Source organism: Eurypyga helias, unplaced genomic scaffold (assembly GCF_000690775.1).
Source record: "Eurypyga helias isolate BGI_N326 unplaced genomic scaffold, ASM69077v1 scaffold10811, whole genome shotgun sequence".
NCBI classification, from domain to species: Eukaryota; Metazoa; Chordata; class Aves; order Eurypygiformes; family Eurypygidae; genus Eurypyga; species Eurypyga helias.
The window spans coordinates 5,119-19,320 of record NW_010228994.1 but is presented as its reverse complement, the minus strand read 5'-3'; the positions used below and the strand labels follow the sequence as shown (position 1 = coordinate 19,320).

Below are 14,202 nucleotides of genomic sequence, written 5' to 3'. Positions count from 1 at the left end.
CTGCTGGCAACACTCCTCCTAATGCCCAGAATACCATTCACCACCTTTGCCCCAAGAGCACTTTGCTGGTTCACATCCAACTGTGTCCCCCCAGCATATACTGGTGCAGGGGTTATTCTATCCCAGGTGCAGGACTTTGTACTTCCCCATGTTGAATTTCATGAGTTTTCTGTCGGCCCATCTCTCCAGCCTGTCAGGTCCCTCTGGATGGCAGCACAACCCTCTAGCTTATCAGCCACTTCTCCCAGTTGGGTGTCATCAGTAAACTTGCTGAGGTTACACTCTGCCCCATCATCCAGATCATTAATGAAGTTGTTAGACAGGACTGGACCTAATAGTGATCCCTGGGGTACGCCACTAGTGACTGGCCTCCAACTAGACTTCAACGATCACCACCCTCTGGGCACGGACATTCAGCCAGTTTTCAGTTCACCTCACTGTCGCTCCTCAGCTCCTCCAACAACTTATCTGTCAGGCTTTTATAGAAGACAGTGTCAACAGCCGTGCTGAAGTCCAGGTAGACAATATCCACTGCTCTCCCCTCATCTACTGAGCCAGTAATTTCATCATAGAGGTTTAGCAGGTTGGTCAAACATGACTTGCCTTTGGCGAATCCATGCTGACTACTCCTGAGGACCTTCTTGTTATTCATGTTCCTGGAAATAATTTCTAGGAATAGCTGGTTCTTCACTTTGCCAGAGATCAAGGTGAGGCTGATCTTGTTTGAAAGGCTTGCATGAGAATTTACAAAAACTGCTGAATTAGCTATAGCTGTTTTCAGCAAAGGACCATATTTAAAAAAAGCCAGGGGGGTAGGGATGAATATCTATCAACATTTCTTCCTCAACAGAGGTATACCCAAAATGCTTCTCTTTATACTTGCAGAGATGCAGAATGAGAGAGCAGATAAGAACCAGATCCGGAAGTGATTGATACTCAGCATTTCATCACCTAAATGTGATTTGTCACCCTGGGAAGTGAATTCAAAATTCTGGTGAGGTGGATATATTTCCTGTACATGGAAGGGGGGAGTCAGTTATCTATGGCTGGAGCTGACATTTGTAGGCATGCTCAGTCTAGGGACACTTCCCTGGGTAAAAGAAGATGTTGAAAGGAGGGTGGGTCTAAAGGTCCATCCTGCAACCAGCAGCCTGTATGGAGCACTGTGGTCTGGAGGAATCACATCTCAGCAGAGCATCCTGGCCTCAACCCTACACAGTATTTATGACATGCTCTGAAGTGTAGTCACTGTGCAGCAAAGGAGCACAACTCGTGGGCTTGGAAGAACCACAGCCAGAGGGCATACAGTGCCATGGGCTGCTACTTAGGGCATTCATGGGGGCATGAGCAAACTGGGAGTTCCCTACTCCAAACAATATAACAGCCACTGATCAGCATGAAATAAAGAACAAGTCCTGGTAGCAGGAACAGAGTCCTGGGTAGTATTTTAATCTAAATTAAATGGAGGGTATTAGTGGTTAGCACTTTTCTTGTTGTTTACATTGAAACATGAGCTTCCAGGTATCTGCCCCACTGAAAGAGATCGTATAGGCACTAAGAGTGTCAAATATGACCATAAAACTAAATGAGTTAAATTAGTAACTTATGCATGATTTTTAAAAGCCCACTGTACAACAACAAATTATTCCACTCAATAGTAGGCAACAGTATTTAGTTCAATATATTCAAATTTTCAGTTTTATGTATCCAACCTGAAACACATTGAGTCTGATTTGCAGAGGAAGGATGCATTTCTGATTAGAACTAAAATCAATTGGAACATCAGAGATAGGAGCTCAGAGCTACCAGACCGAAAATATCCAAACTGTCTGAAAAGGCCCCAAAAGACTAGTCTTATTCTTTTAAAGTACAGTATGCTCCTATTAAATTTAGTGACCAAATGCCTGAACACATCAAGCAAATGCTGTATATTTCAAGTATGAAAGAGCAGATTACTTAATCGTTTGTACTTACGGAAGAAGCACTTCTTGAATGTTGTTCCAGATTGCTTTACCTCCTACTATGATGGCAAGCTGAGTCGTGAGTTCAAGGAGACATCCACCTGGATCACACTGAAGGTTGGGAGAAGCATGAGGCATTTTTGAAGTTGGGTAACTCGAACAATGCATTTAAAAGAATGCATTCCTGGTTTATTATGATATCATTTCTTACAACAATACAAGAAAACTATTGAAGCAAACCTTTCCAACAATGTAGGCAAAAGCCAATTCCAGACCACATATCGTCACATGTAGTAGGTTGACAGGACACCAGTGAAAGAGTGCAATACCAGGAGAAGTCATGCAAGCTTTGCACTGTGCTGTCAGCAGGCAAGGGTCACCTGCCGGGATAAGAATGTTTCTACTGACATTCTCCCCTTCCCCCCTGTGCTGATTCATAGGTTGTTGGACCATGGGAAAATAAGCTTGTCTGTGTATACAGAGTACATTTCTAAGCCCAATTGCTCTCATGTCATAATAATTTATGCTAGGGGTTACTAAGGAGGCAATTGTCTTAGGAGGCAGTCGCTTTTTGAGCCCTCATGTTAAATAAGTGCAACTATGTTATACACTCCTTACTGCACCAGAATACCTGGACTGACGGCCCCTGCTGTTTAAAATCAAACAGTATCACACTTTCTTACCTCTTCATTGCGGTACTTTCCTAGCCAATAAACTGGATTTCCAGGGTGACCTACAAATTTACCCTTAAAGAAGGCTATATAGAAGCATGAAGAATAGTAGTTGACAAACTGGAACAAAAACATCTTCGTGGTCAGACTGTTTTCATAATCAGTCTGTGTCCTTGGAAGCTCTGCAATTAAAAAAGACAAATTTTAAAAAAAACCCCACCACACCAATCTGCAAGGAAGCTACAAGCTGCTTTAGAGCCTCAGCTAGAAAAATATGTGTAGGTCTTGTATTCAACTGAGAGCATTATAAATCAGATTGTACATCATCCTCATGTATATTGTAACCATTCTGCTGATTCTAAAACTGTGTGGGTTGTAAAAAGGAAAGAACTTGTTCCCTGACAATAAAGAAAAAGAACAAGCACAAATTCCAAGAATTGAGGAGAAAAAAAGCACCCAAATCCATCACACTCAGGAAAGACGCAAATGTAACACTTTGAACTGATGAAACAGTATTAAATGAAACTATATTAAAACACCACACTACTTCACACATCTGAAGTAAAATAGCTACTTTAATGTTGATGGTGTGGATATAAACAATGATAATATTTGTGACTATTTGTCTATTGAATTACATGGGAATGATATCTAGCTTTGGAACAGTGACCTTATTTCATTTATTTGAAAGAAAATAGCTATTCTCCCCATAAACAAAAGCTAATGTAATTGAATGTGTTATGCGTTACTGATCTGTTTTCATAAAGCTTGGTTATTATAGTAATTTTCTTTGCTTTGTCTGTTTCGCAAGCACAAAACTGTGCACAATTGATCTTTCATGCTGGCTATACAAGCAGTTTTCAGTCAAAGAGCTGAATATCATACCCCTTTGATACTGAGAAAATCTGTATTTGAAAGTTTCTAGGTGGTATTTTGTGATTGGTGGGGAAATTCTGAAATACATGGTACGGGTGTTCATTTATTGGAATTTTTATTATACATATAAAGGCTGTTTTCTTGCTATGTTACCCCAAGTTTCTGTCTGAGGTACAGCAGCGGCATACCAAAGTCAGTAATCAGGATTGCCACTTTTTCATAGATGATGTTGAGAACCATAATGACTATAAAGCTGATGATTGAAGCAGTTACTGAAGTGGCTGTCTGTGGAGTCAGGTACTTGCGGATCGCCTCAGTTCCACTAATGTGCTGTGACAATGTTGCAGAAAACGCCAGGAAAACAGAGAGTCTGTAGACAATGATTCCAATAACTGAAGCAATAATCAAAAGAATCTGCCAAGGGAATGCAAGAAAGATGTTAATGTTGAACCACTGGCTTTGGGAAAAAAGTGAGTTTGAAATACTTTTTTACAATAGGCAAAAGGAAACTGATTGTGTGCCTGCCATTCCATCACGTAAGATGAGTGCAAGAGGATGCTCGAATAAGATAGAAGGCAATAAATTTAGAATCCATAAAAGAAACCTTTTTCATGCAGCATAGCCAGTCTGCAGGAAGGAAAAGAGATGGTCTGGTTTATGACTAATAACAAGGTTTGTACTGATGTGAGTGAAGATAATGGGATGCGTGATCAAATCTTACGCCTCGAGGCATGTGATGGAAGAAATCTCCCTCTTCTGACACTGAGCAATTGGCAGGATGGCAAATGTACTGGCAAGTCTGCATTGATTATGGAGGGGGCTGTACCTTCTCTTTCACATGATGATATTACAGACTACAGTTGCCTCAAAGGAATAGACAAATATTACGCCAAGTCATGTAATCTGCAGGAGTTGTAATAATGATCTATGCATCCCATCTTGCTTGCCATCTCCGCTCTTTCTGCTTCTCTTCTTGCTTTTATTTCTTGCTAGTGCCATAGCTATTATTCAGATTAAGGTCTTCACAGCTGCAAATCTTTTTTTCACTACCTCTGCAAACTGCCTTGTACCTGTTAACCTCCTCCCACCCATGCACATAATAAGAGAGTGCAGTAACACAAATGACAAACCCTGACCCTTCAACCTGACGTCCTGCCTATTTAAATCCAACAGTGAGGCAGTATTCTTTCTGTTGTGCCTCAGACGTGTTAACTCTGAGGGTCTCCTGGGCTGCCACCCACCACTCATCTCCTATCTGTCTCCGACTACCTAGGATGAGGTCTTTTCCAGCTTCTGCTTGAGCTACAGGTGAGGAGGACACAAAGCACACTAAAACACTGAGCTTTTCAAGGCAACCTCTTTGGGTTGCCACCCAACTTTGCTCCGTTAAGTGAAATGAAAAATCTGGAAAAGGCCCAGGACTGTGAGAGAAGATACTGAAGCAAATACAGGAACGAGTAGAATAGAAACTGTCAGGGAGGAGACCATATAAAACAAAGTCTTTCCCCTACTCCCTCCACTAAAGCAAAGACATTTATCTTAAAATAACAAGGGGAAAAAAACATCACATTTGCAAGCATAACTCACAAGCTATAGGTGCAGGATATTTTGATGCATATTTTCTATTTACTTTAATGAGGATGTGATGACTACAGCTACCTTCTTCATGTCAGTCCATGCCTTATGGGTTTGGTTTATGCAGCAGATGGAAATCCAACTGAACCTATTCCTTTGCTACATTTTGTTCAGTTCAGGGAGATTTTTTACACACTCACTAAGGAATTCATGAGGTGAAAGAGTAAGAGAACTTTACCCAGAAGAAGACTGCACTTGTACAGAAAGTCATCCGTATGCATTTCCCACAGGCAGTGTATGGCACATGTTCTTCTTGCTGTAAAAGATTTAGAAACAGTTAAGGATGCACCCAACCTTTTCTTCATATCTTTCTGTGTGCCCCAATTAAAACTTTAGGATACTGAGAGCAGAAAAAAAGGACAAAAGTCCTGTTTTGTTTCCTCTCCTGCTCTGTTAGCCTGGAAACTCAATTTATTCATAGAATCATAGAATGGTTTGGGTTGGAAGGGACCTTAAAGACCATCTAGTTCCAACCCCTCTGCCATGGGCAGGGACACCTTCCACTAGACCAGGTTGCTCCAAGCCTCATCCAGCCTGGCCTTGAACACTTCCAGGGATGGGGCATCCACAGCTTCTCTGGGCAACCTCTTCCAGTGCTTCACCCCCCTCTTCGTGAAGAACTTCTTCCTGAATCTCCCCACTTTCAATTTAAACCCATTACCCTTGTCCTGTCACTACAGGCCCTTGCAAAAAGTCCCCCCCAGCTTCCTTGTAGGCCCCTTCAGGTACTGGAAGGCTGCAATAAGATCTCCCCAGAGCCTTCTCTTCTCCAGGCTGAACAAGCCCAACTCTCTCAGCCTGTCCCCATAGCAGAGGTGCTCCCGCCCTCCTCTGGACTCACTCTAACCAGCCTATATCCTTCCAATGTTGAGGGCTCCACAGTTGGACGCAGCACTCCAGGTGGGGTCTCATGAGAGGAGATTGGGGGTCCAGACTCCCCTCCCTCGACCTGCTGGCCACACTTCTCTGGATACAGCTCAGGATATGGTTGGCTTTCTGGGCTGCCAGCGCACACTGCCGGCTCATGTTCAGCTTTTCATCTACCATGATTTCATGTCTTGCCTGATTACAGGTGGGTTTTTTTGCTGCTCATTCTAAGATAAAAATTACTTTCTGTCCTCAGCTCTTACTGACTTCAGCAATAACAGGGGACATAGTCCTTTTCAACACACCCATCCTTCTTGGCTGATCATGGCATCCAAGGTTGTTATCTTTCAAACCTAACTGGCTAAAATTAGCAGGCACAAAAATTTTGGTCCTTGATCTCCATATTTCTCATTTATCCCATAGGACAATGGGATGGCTTTCCCAGGGAAAATGTCTACCTCAGTATGATGTTGTGAAAATTCACTGAGTCTTTATAGGATCTCTGAGGAGCAAAGTCATTATGTTTTAGCATATTCTTCCCCCTTTGAACTGTCTGAAAGGAACTTCCTAGCTATGACTTTATACATTAAAGGTGGCATAGGTTTATGAGCTTTTAAACAGAACCAGGTTTTTTATAGTACAAGATATAAAAAGAAGATCTATATAGGATAGTTTCAACTACACCAGTTAATTTTGAAACTTTTCAAGTGCCCCCTAATAAACATTAGTATAATGTGGGTGGAATGTGAAAGCAATGCAAATGATCAGATAAACACCAAGGTAATATATTGACAGAGAATAATAAAAAGCGAAGCTGAGCTGGAGTGAGCTACAGAAGCTAAAGCTACTCCAAATGTATAATAAATGGAGATCTAAACTAAGATCCTCATAAATATGAATCCTGTTTCATCAAAACGAGGATTACCCTTGTCCCTGTAAGCTTGATGTTATTATTTGTAATTGCATCCACATGCACTTAGTAACAATACCTATTTATATGTGTTTCAAACAGTAACATCTTTGGTTAAAAAAATCAGTCTTGGCATGATATATAATGTAACATCTTTCCCTCTATTTCAACCTGTTTTTCTGATGCATTCTTAGGCAAAGATAGCAAATGCAGTCTTAGCCTCTGGCAGCAACACTGAATCATTTCTTGGGGGATTTAATAAAGTAGACTTAGTCTCCTAAGCTGGACACAGTGCCTACTTCTGTTTATTTTTGACACAGGAACCTCAGCAGTCCAAACTCTGAGGCAAGGCAACTCTGAGTAGACAGGCAACTACTTTAAGGTGTCTACAGTTGGGTATAAATTCCCTCCCATGCATGTGTACTTTATAAGATCACTATTTTACAGGCCAGCTGATTTATCTAGCTCCAGTCCACAATCATGATTTTCATGGTGTCCTCTCACAACATGTCAATTGCAGTAGCTATTACCAGTTATCAGAATATTCCTTACCTGTGTGATTTCATTCATTACTACATGAGTGCATCGAGCTTCATATTCCGGACGAACTTGTTCTTCTTGCTCTAAGTACTCAACTGTGTCCCATTCATACTCCAGTTCAGCTTGCCGTCGCTTCCAAAACTCCAAAAACAAAGTAACTATCCAGAAGGTAAACAAAAAGTGAGTGATACTGTGTGAGCATCAGGCACTGCTTCACATCCTGGGCTATAACATGGCTTGTGTTTTCCACATAGATTTCTACCGACATGGAATAAAACCCTTATTAGCTACTGTGATGGTGAAAATAACTGGATTTACTTATTTATGCAATTATTGCTTTAGGTATATAGGTACTTTTATAAAAGAAACCTGAGGTAAATGGTGATGTAAGCACATGCTAAAGAATGCAGATAAATTTATTTGCTTTATGCCTCAGGCTAGAATATGAGCACTTCAGATTTCATATTACAGACTGCTTTTGAAAATGTTTATCATGGGATGCTTAGGAAAGAAAGTTGATTGAATAGGTGAAGACAAAATGCTGGAGAGTGCAGGACTTCTAGAAAAGAAAACCTCAGTGTGCCCAAAATTGCCACAGGGAAAAGCTCATGTTCACTCAGTCTGCAGTTTTGGTGTGGACAAATTATCAGTTTGCAGACTACAGGAATCAATGATGGTTTGGGTAAAGTGGCTGAAACACTGCCACCTTCCCTCCTCTACTAACATGAACCTGAAGGAGCTGCAGCTCTTTTGGCATGACCTGGAACCCACAGGGCTGGGCCAGCAATTCCCCTGGACTGTGCTCTCGCAATTGGAAGCACTGGGGGACCAGGTGCACGGAAGCCTAAGTGGTGCTGGTTAAACATCAGTCCAGCCAAACCCATTACCCTGACCTGAGACATGGTGGAGCAGAGGCAATGACAGGCTCAGCTGAGGAGGTTGGGAGGAGCCCAGGATGATGGGTATCGGTACCATGCTCCCCACTGCATGAGATGCTTTATTACTGAGGACAGTGCATCCCCAGACGAAGTGAGTGACAGGGCTCTGCAGCACTGCCTCCAGGAGGAGTTAGTGTCCTGCCACAGCCCTTCTCGTTACTCCCACTGTCTGGGAGTAATTAATCTTAAAAGTGGGGGGGGGTTGTTAGTTTGGCCCCTCATCTCGAATGATGACACATCGATGGCATGCAGTTACAAGTCCAAACACTAAAGGTTATTTCCATAATCAGGTGTGGTCAATAAACCCCAAACGGAAGCATATAAAAACCCAAAAACTCCATGGGCTGGGCTGTGAAATGACTTTGGCATCTGCACACAGGAAAAACCCCAGGAAACCCTCCTCCCCTGGTTATTCAGGGTCCATTTTCACAAGGACTTCTTCGCTATTTCATGGTACAAAGGCCATTCCAAGCAGTGAGCCAGAGGATCACATCTGCCTTCTCCTGCAGAGCAAATTTAGTCTTCCACAAACCTCTAACTGCTGGTTGGAACCCTAGCCCAAATCGCAGGAAGCTACAGGCTATACTGATTTACTTCAGCTGCAAATCCAGCTGCTGCTGGGGAGTGGGAGAGTGCAGGGCCTCCTTCTGTGATAGTCTCTGTGCTAACAGCAAAAGAAGGGCACGTAACATGAGCCAGATTAGATATTAGCTCATAAAAAGAAAACTCCTATTAGCTAATATAAGCTGGCAGCCAGGTTGTGTCTTTCAGAAGGAAGGAGCTGCTGCTGCTGGATTTGATATTTTCCTTTTATTTTGAACCAGCATTTTTTTTTTAGGGTGGAAACAAATGAAGTTTCAGCCCCAAGAGATCCAAGCGCTGATTTCACCTCAAGCTGGTAATTAATAGTGTCCCCTTTCATGTGTCCCTCAACACTGCCATTCGGTATGGCCCAGGTATCCTGCCTCTGAAGCCCTCACCAAGGACTGGAAAGAAATCCCTCTGTCAGAGAAATTCCATTTGTTTAACTGTTCTCATTCAGGGAGGGGATCCAGTGGTGGCAGCAAGTGGAAGCTGCTGCTTCAGGAGCTTCGCCAATCTAGTCATGCCATCACAGGATAAGTGGCAGAAGGGCTGGTCCAGAGCATTAATGTATAGAGAGTTAATTCCTGAGGCTAAATTCCCTTGTGCTGTATAGTGCTTTGAGAGCTTTAAAGGGGATATACTAAAAAACCAAAAGGCAATTATTAAAAAGTGTGTTGCTGATAATGATGCAATAATATATCTAAAAATCAAATACTCTTTTAATTGTTTTGGACCAGCAGGTCTAAAAAAATATTAGAGAAAGGTGACAATTACAGCTGGAATTGTACCAGGACCATGGGTCATTTGGATTCAGTACAATTTTGACTGAATTTCTGCTACACAAATCACCTCTTTTTATAGTGGACTTATGATAAGAATACTAATAGACCTTGTAGCCATCACTATAACCATGCGGCTTAACTCTGTAATTATTACTCTTGGAACCATTCTTCAAAACAGGAAACACAATTTTAATTAAAAAGCAAATTGCAAATAAATTAACTATTCACATGACAGAAGATGATTACATGAGTATCAAACTTTTTTAATTTTTTTTTTTTTACTACTTATTTAGAGTATTTCCTGATGGTATTTTGATTTTAACATATATTTTGAAAGAAATCTTCTTTTTGAAATTATATGTGTCATCGCTTATTTCTTTAATGCAGTAGGTATTTTGTAACACTTTAGGTCATCAGAGGAAAATAAAAATACAATGTTTTACAAAGAAAGCAAATCATATATTCTTGTCAGCCTACATATTAATTCAATAGTACCTTGTCAGCCTACATATAAATTATATATATACCCACCTAACATATAACTTATTTTGGTAATTTTTGGATAGGGCAGTGCAATAAAGCCAGGTAACAAAGCTGTTGATATGAACAAATAACACCTTTTCTGGGAAAATAAACATTGCCTAATCCTTTTCATACAGCACCAGGTGGTTTCACCCATGGGAAACATGCTGGTTTCAGATATTTTCTCTTCTAAAAGATAAATCTAGTGCTTGTAAATGCTATGCTTTTTAGAATCTGTTTCTTAAATAAAATAGGAGGAATAAAATCCTGGGAAATACAATAAATGACTATTTTTCAATTGCCTTGTGCAGTCACACAGCTGTTAATAGGCACAGTCAGCTCCAAAATTCTCTGGAAAAAAACCAGCTCATCTGCCAGATACACTTAAGTATGTGGCTGGCTCCCACTGGATGTACATGAGGCAGCTATAATCACTTCTCTAGGACTTTCCTCCAAGTTAAATGAAACAGAACAGACACTGAACACCAGATTTCAGCTCTACAATTTTTCTTTTCTTATGATGCTAAAAGAGTTCCTGTGAATGTATGCATCTTCTACCCAGCTACCTACTGGTGAATTCCCGAGTGCTAGAAAATGAAGCAGTTATAAATTTATCCATGTTTTCTTGGCTGATCTGGAGGCTTGGCCAAAATTAGATGACAAACCACAGTTGTTGAAATTTACTTACCCCATATGCCCATAAATGCCGCAAACACCAGTGTTCCAAAGCTATCAAATATACAGAGTTTCTGGAAAAAATGGAAAAGAAAAAAAAGGCTTAAAATATAATTGACCATTTTTTTTCCCACATTGACCCAGAAGAGAAGCTGCTTACTGAACGTGTTGATTTTTAGCTTTTATATAGTTTAATAAATGATCCTTATTGATAATATTTCCTCAATTTCACTCAATGTACAACACCCTCCAATAAATTAAGGAAATTAAATTCAAATCCCAGAATTAAAATATATAAGCCAAGTATGCATCAAGGTGATAGTAAAATGGCGTGCTATCAAACTTCCTTCCATCTGTTGCATAGAAAGAGGAAAAGCATTGCTTATGGTCTGGGACCTCTGCAAAGAATTATGTATTTTTAATATGGCCACAAAAAGGCAATGGCCACATCTGGTTCTTGTGAGCGGGATTACAACAAATCAAGCTAGTTAGAAAAAACACATTCTGATGAGTTGTCTCTGTGGTCACAATTTGCCTTTTCATTCTATCACAGCCTTTGCCCTGCATTCCTATTTCTTTTACCCTTTAAGTGCACTGAATCAACACATTAAAGCTGGGCAAAATGTTTTTATGAATAGCTGAAAATTTGCAGATTTGGAGCAGATTTTATGGAAAAGAATGTCAAAAGGCTAACAGTAGTCTAGTGAGACAAGTCAGTGGAGAAAGAGAGACAGGTTCCTCTAGATGGGAATTCAGATCAAGTCTGGCTGTGTCATGGCCAACAGGACACGGCTGTGTCACAGCTTCTGTCATGACCGGCATCAGCCTCTCCACATACCATCTCTTCCTTGACAATGCAACTCAAATTCCAGGCATGGATCCAGGTGACTTGTTTGGGGAGGGAGGGAGCAGAATTTAGAAGTGTTGAAACATGCTTTAAACATTTCCTTAGCAAAATTGATTCAGAGCTACTGATATAATCATTGAATGTGTTTTCCTTTTTTTCCTCCGAAAGGAAGAAGTGCCCCAAAATGAAACTCAAGTGTTTGGTTTTCGATTTTAAAAAAACCCTTTAGTCCTGTATCATTTATTTGGGGACTATGTGAAATAAGAAACCAAGTTTTTTTTTCAGCTTAGATCTAAGTGAAGCAATTGTTGTGGTTTTTACTTTTGAACCTTCAGCCGCTGTATCAAAAGGAACAACTATTTGCACAGTTCTAGCAATTCTGTAGGACATTAGTGGACAAACAACATCATTTTATATGTAGTACTAGAGAAAGCGCAAGTAAAGCTCAATAGTATGTCTATAAGCTGTAAACACAGTTACCTTGGATGATTCACAAGTGATGCTGAGGTTCCAGTAGGTACACACTTTATCACATTGAGGGCACATTATGATTTTACCTCCTATGCTGGGATCACATACTTCTTGGCTAAAACCAAAACCAGTCAGTCAATCACCGATTTCTTTAGTCCTTTTTTGCACATGAAAACACTGCAATAATCTCAAGGACCTGAGAAATAATTCACAAGTGATCTGCTCTCAAGAATTCCACCCTCGCCCCAGCCACACATCCCCATTTCCATTCTTAGTCCTCATCTCAGAAATTGATGATATGGGGAAAAACAATTTCCATCCCTTGTACATGGTGGTAATTCTCAAAATTGCTCACATTTAAAATAAAACAACTCTTCAAAGATCTCACATGTTGATTCAAGGAATGGCAGATCTGTCTCTTAAGAGATGGCAAAAGAGTTTGGCTCACCTAACCGAGGGTGGTGGGGGCTGAAAAGTGATGTAATTACTTTCTATAAATACATCAGTGGGGTAAATACCAGGGAGGGAGATGAACTATTTTCATAAATGATAGTACTAGCATAAGACTAAATGTGTATAGATTAGCCACAGGAGGGGAAATCTTGAACAGCTCTTCAGCATTTTTTATAAGGTTGGACGCCCTTCCTGAAGGGGTTATAGAGTGTGATAGCCTGAAGAGGATTTAGCACAATGATCTGGGTGTTTTTTCCTAGGTTTTCATGCCATGGTTGAATTTTGTCATGTTCTGGAGATGGGATCTGTGTCATGGCTATGTATGTCCTCCCTGCATATCCCTGGCAGCTGAAGTCCCCTGTGCTGTTGTTCTTCCTGGTTTCTTCTCTCAAAAGAGAGGAAGGAAATTTTTTTGGGGGGTTTATCAAGGTCTTTGGATGTCTCCTTTAAGGAGTACCACAGTGAAAATGTTGTATTATAGCAATTTGTATTGACTTCTGTCAATACAAAGACTGTCGCTCTTTTCTTTGTGTTTTGAGGTGTGGTGAACCTAGTCCAAAATATAAAGAAAATGCTGAAATAACAAGCTTTTGGACCACTGTAATGGTCCATGGACATCCATGACTCCTCTAGCTCACATTTTATGCCTTTACCTTCAAATCTGTAACCACTGTTCTCAGGCCCTTTCATTTCGCCTCTTTCGTTATGCAGTCTCTTGCAGACCCCCACAGTCCCCCTCTGTAGGGGGCTGATCAAAATCGCACGTGATATTAAAATAGGCCTGATCTGTACCTCCATGTGCAGTTGTCCTTTGTCAAGCATCCGTACAGAAAACAGCCAACTCCTACAACTGCAGCCACAATCAGCATATTAGTGTAAAAGCCCAGCCAAGCAAAGTAGATTCCAATTTTCTCCCCATAGTATTTCCTGCGGAAGGGAAAGGATTTTTTTTTGAAGTGTAAGTAAATTCACATTTCTGTTTCAAATGGCTCCTCATTTCAGACTTTTTGTGCCAACCTGCATTGTCATATTCCTCCAGTTTGAACTTTGGGATGCCAGAAGTATTACAGCTGGGTATTTCTGGGTATTTCTATCACCACTTTTATGCTTATATAAGGGGATAAGAAGAGTGAAAAAAAGGAAAAGGAGAAAGATCATACCTTGCAAGGAAAAAAATTCCCTTTTCATGAATTAGCTTATTATGAAACCAAGCTCCAAGTATGGTCCCATGCATGAGCTAATACAGATGAATGTACCCGCCCACAGAACTGAGCTGTGTCTCTTTGACACCCTCAAAACCAGACCTGTTGTCTAAATTCCCAGTTCCCTCTGCATTAGTCTAGCCCCAGTCACACAAACCTGATGAAATCCAGGGGTTGCAGTTTGAAAATGTTTTTAGGATGAGCCCATTCTCTGTAGAGAAGATAGCGTTCATTTGGGCAGTCAGGGTCAGTTGACAGGTGCCTAAA

At 40.8% G+C, this 14,202-nt stretch overlaps 1 protein-coding gene across 1 annotated transcript in view; it reads right to left on the bottom strand.

Moving 5' to 3' along the window:
- Window positions 1-14,202, bottom strand: part of ANO6 (anoctamin 6) — a gene marked incomplete at its 5' end in the record, with an annotated part of 27,856 nt that overhangs the window by 9,343 nt on the left and 4,311 nt on the right. Inside the window, 9 exons of the mRNA XM_010160231.1 lie at window positions 1,975-2,072; window positions 2,645-2,814; window positions 3,697-3,922; window positions 5,322-5,399; window positions 7,473-7,618; window positions 10,976-11,036; window positions 12,290-12,395; window positions 13,526-13,660; window positions 14,093-14,197. Coding sequence (XP_010158533.1) covers window positions 1,975-2,072; window positions 2,645-2,814; window positions 3,697-3,922; window positions 5,322-5,399; window positions 7,473-7,618; window positions 10,976-11,036; window positions 12,290-12,395; window positions 13,526-13,660; window positions 14,093-14,197 — 1,125 coding nt within the window. The remainder of the gene's footprint in view (window positions 1-1,974; window positions 2,073-2,644; window positions 2,815-3,696; window positions 3,923-5,321; window positions 5,400-7,472; window positions 7,619-10,975; window positions 11,037-12,289; window positions 12,396-13,525; window positions 13,661-14,092; window positions 14,198-14,202) is intronic.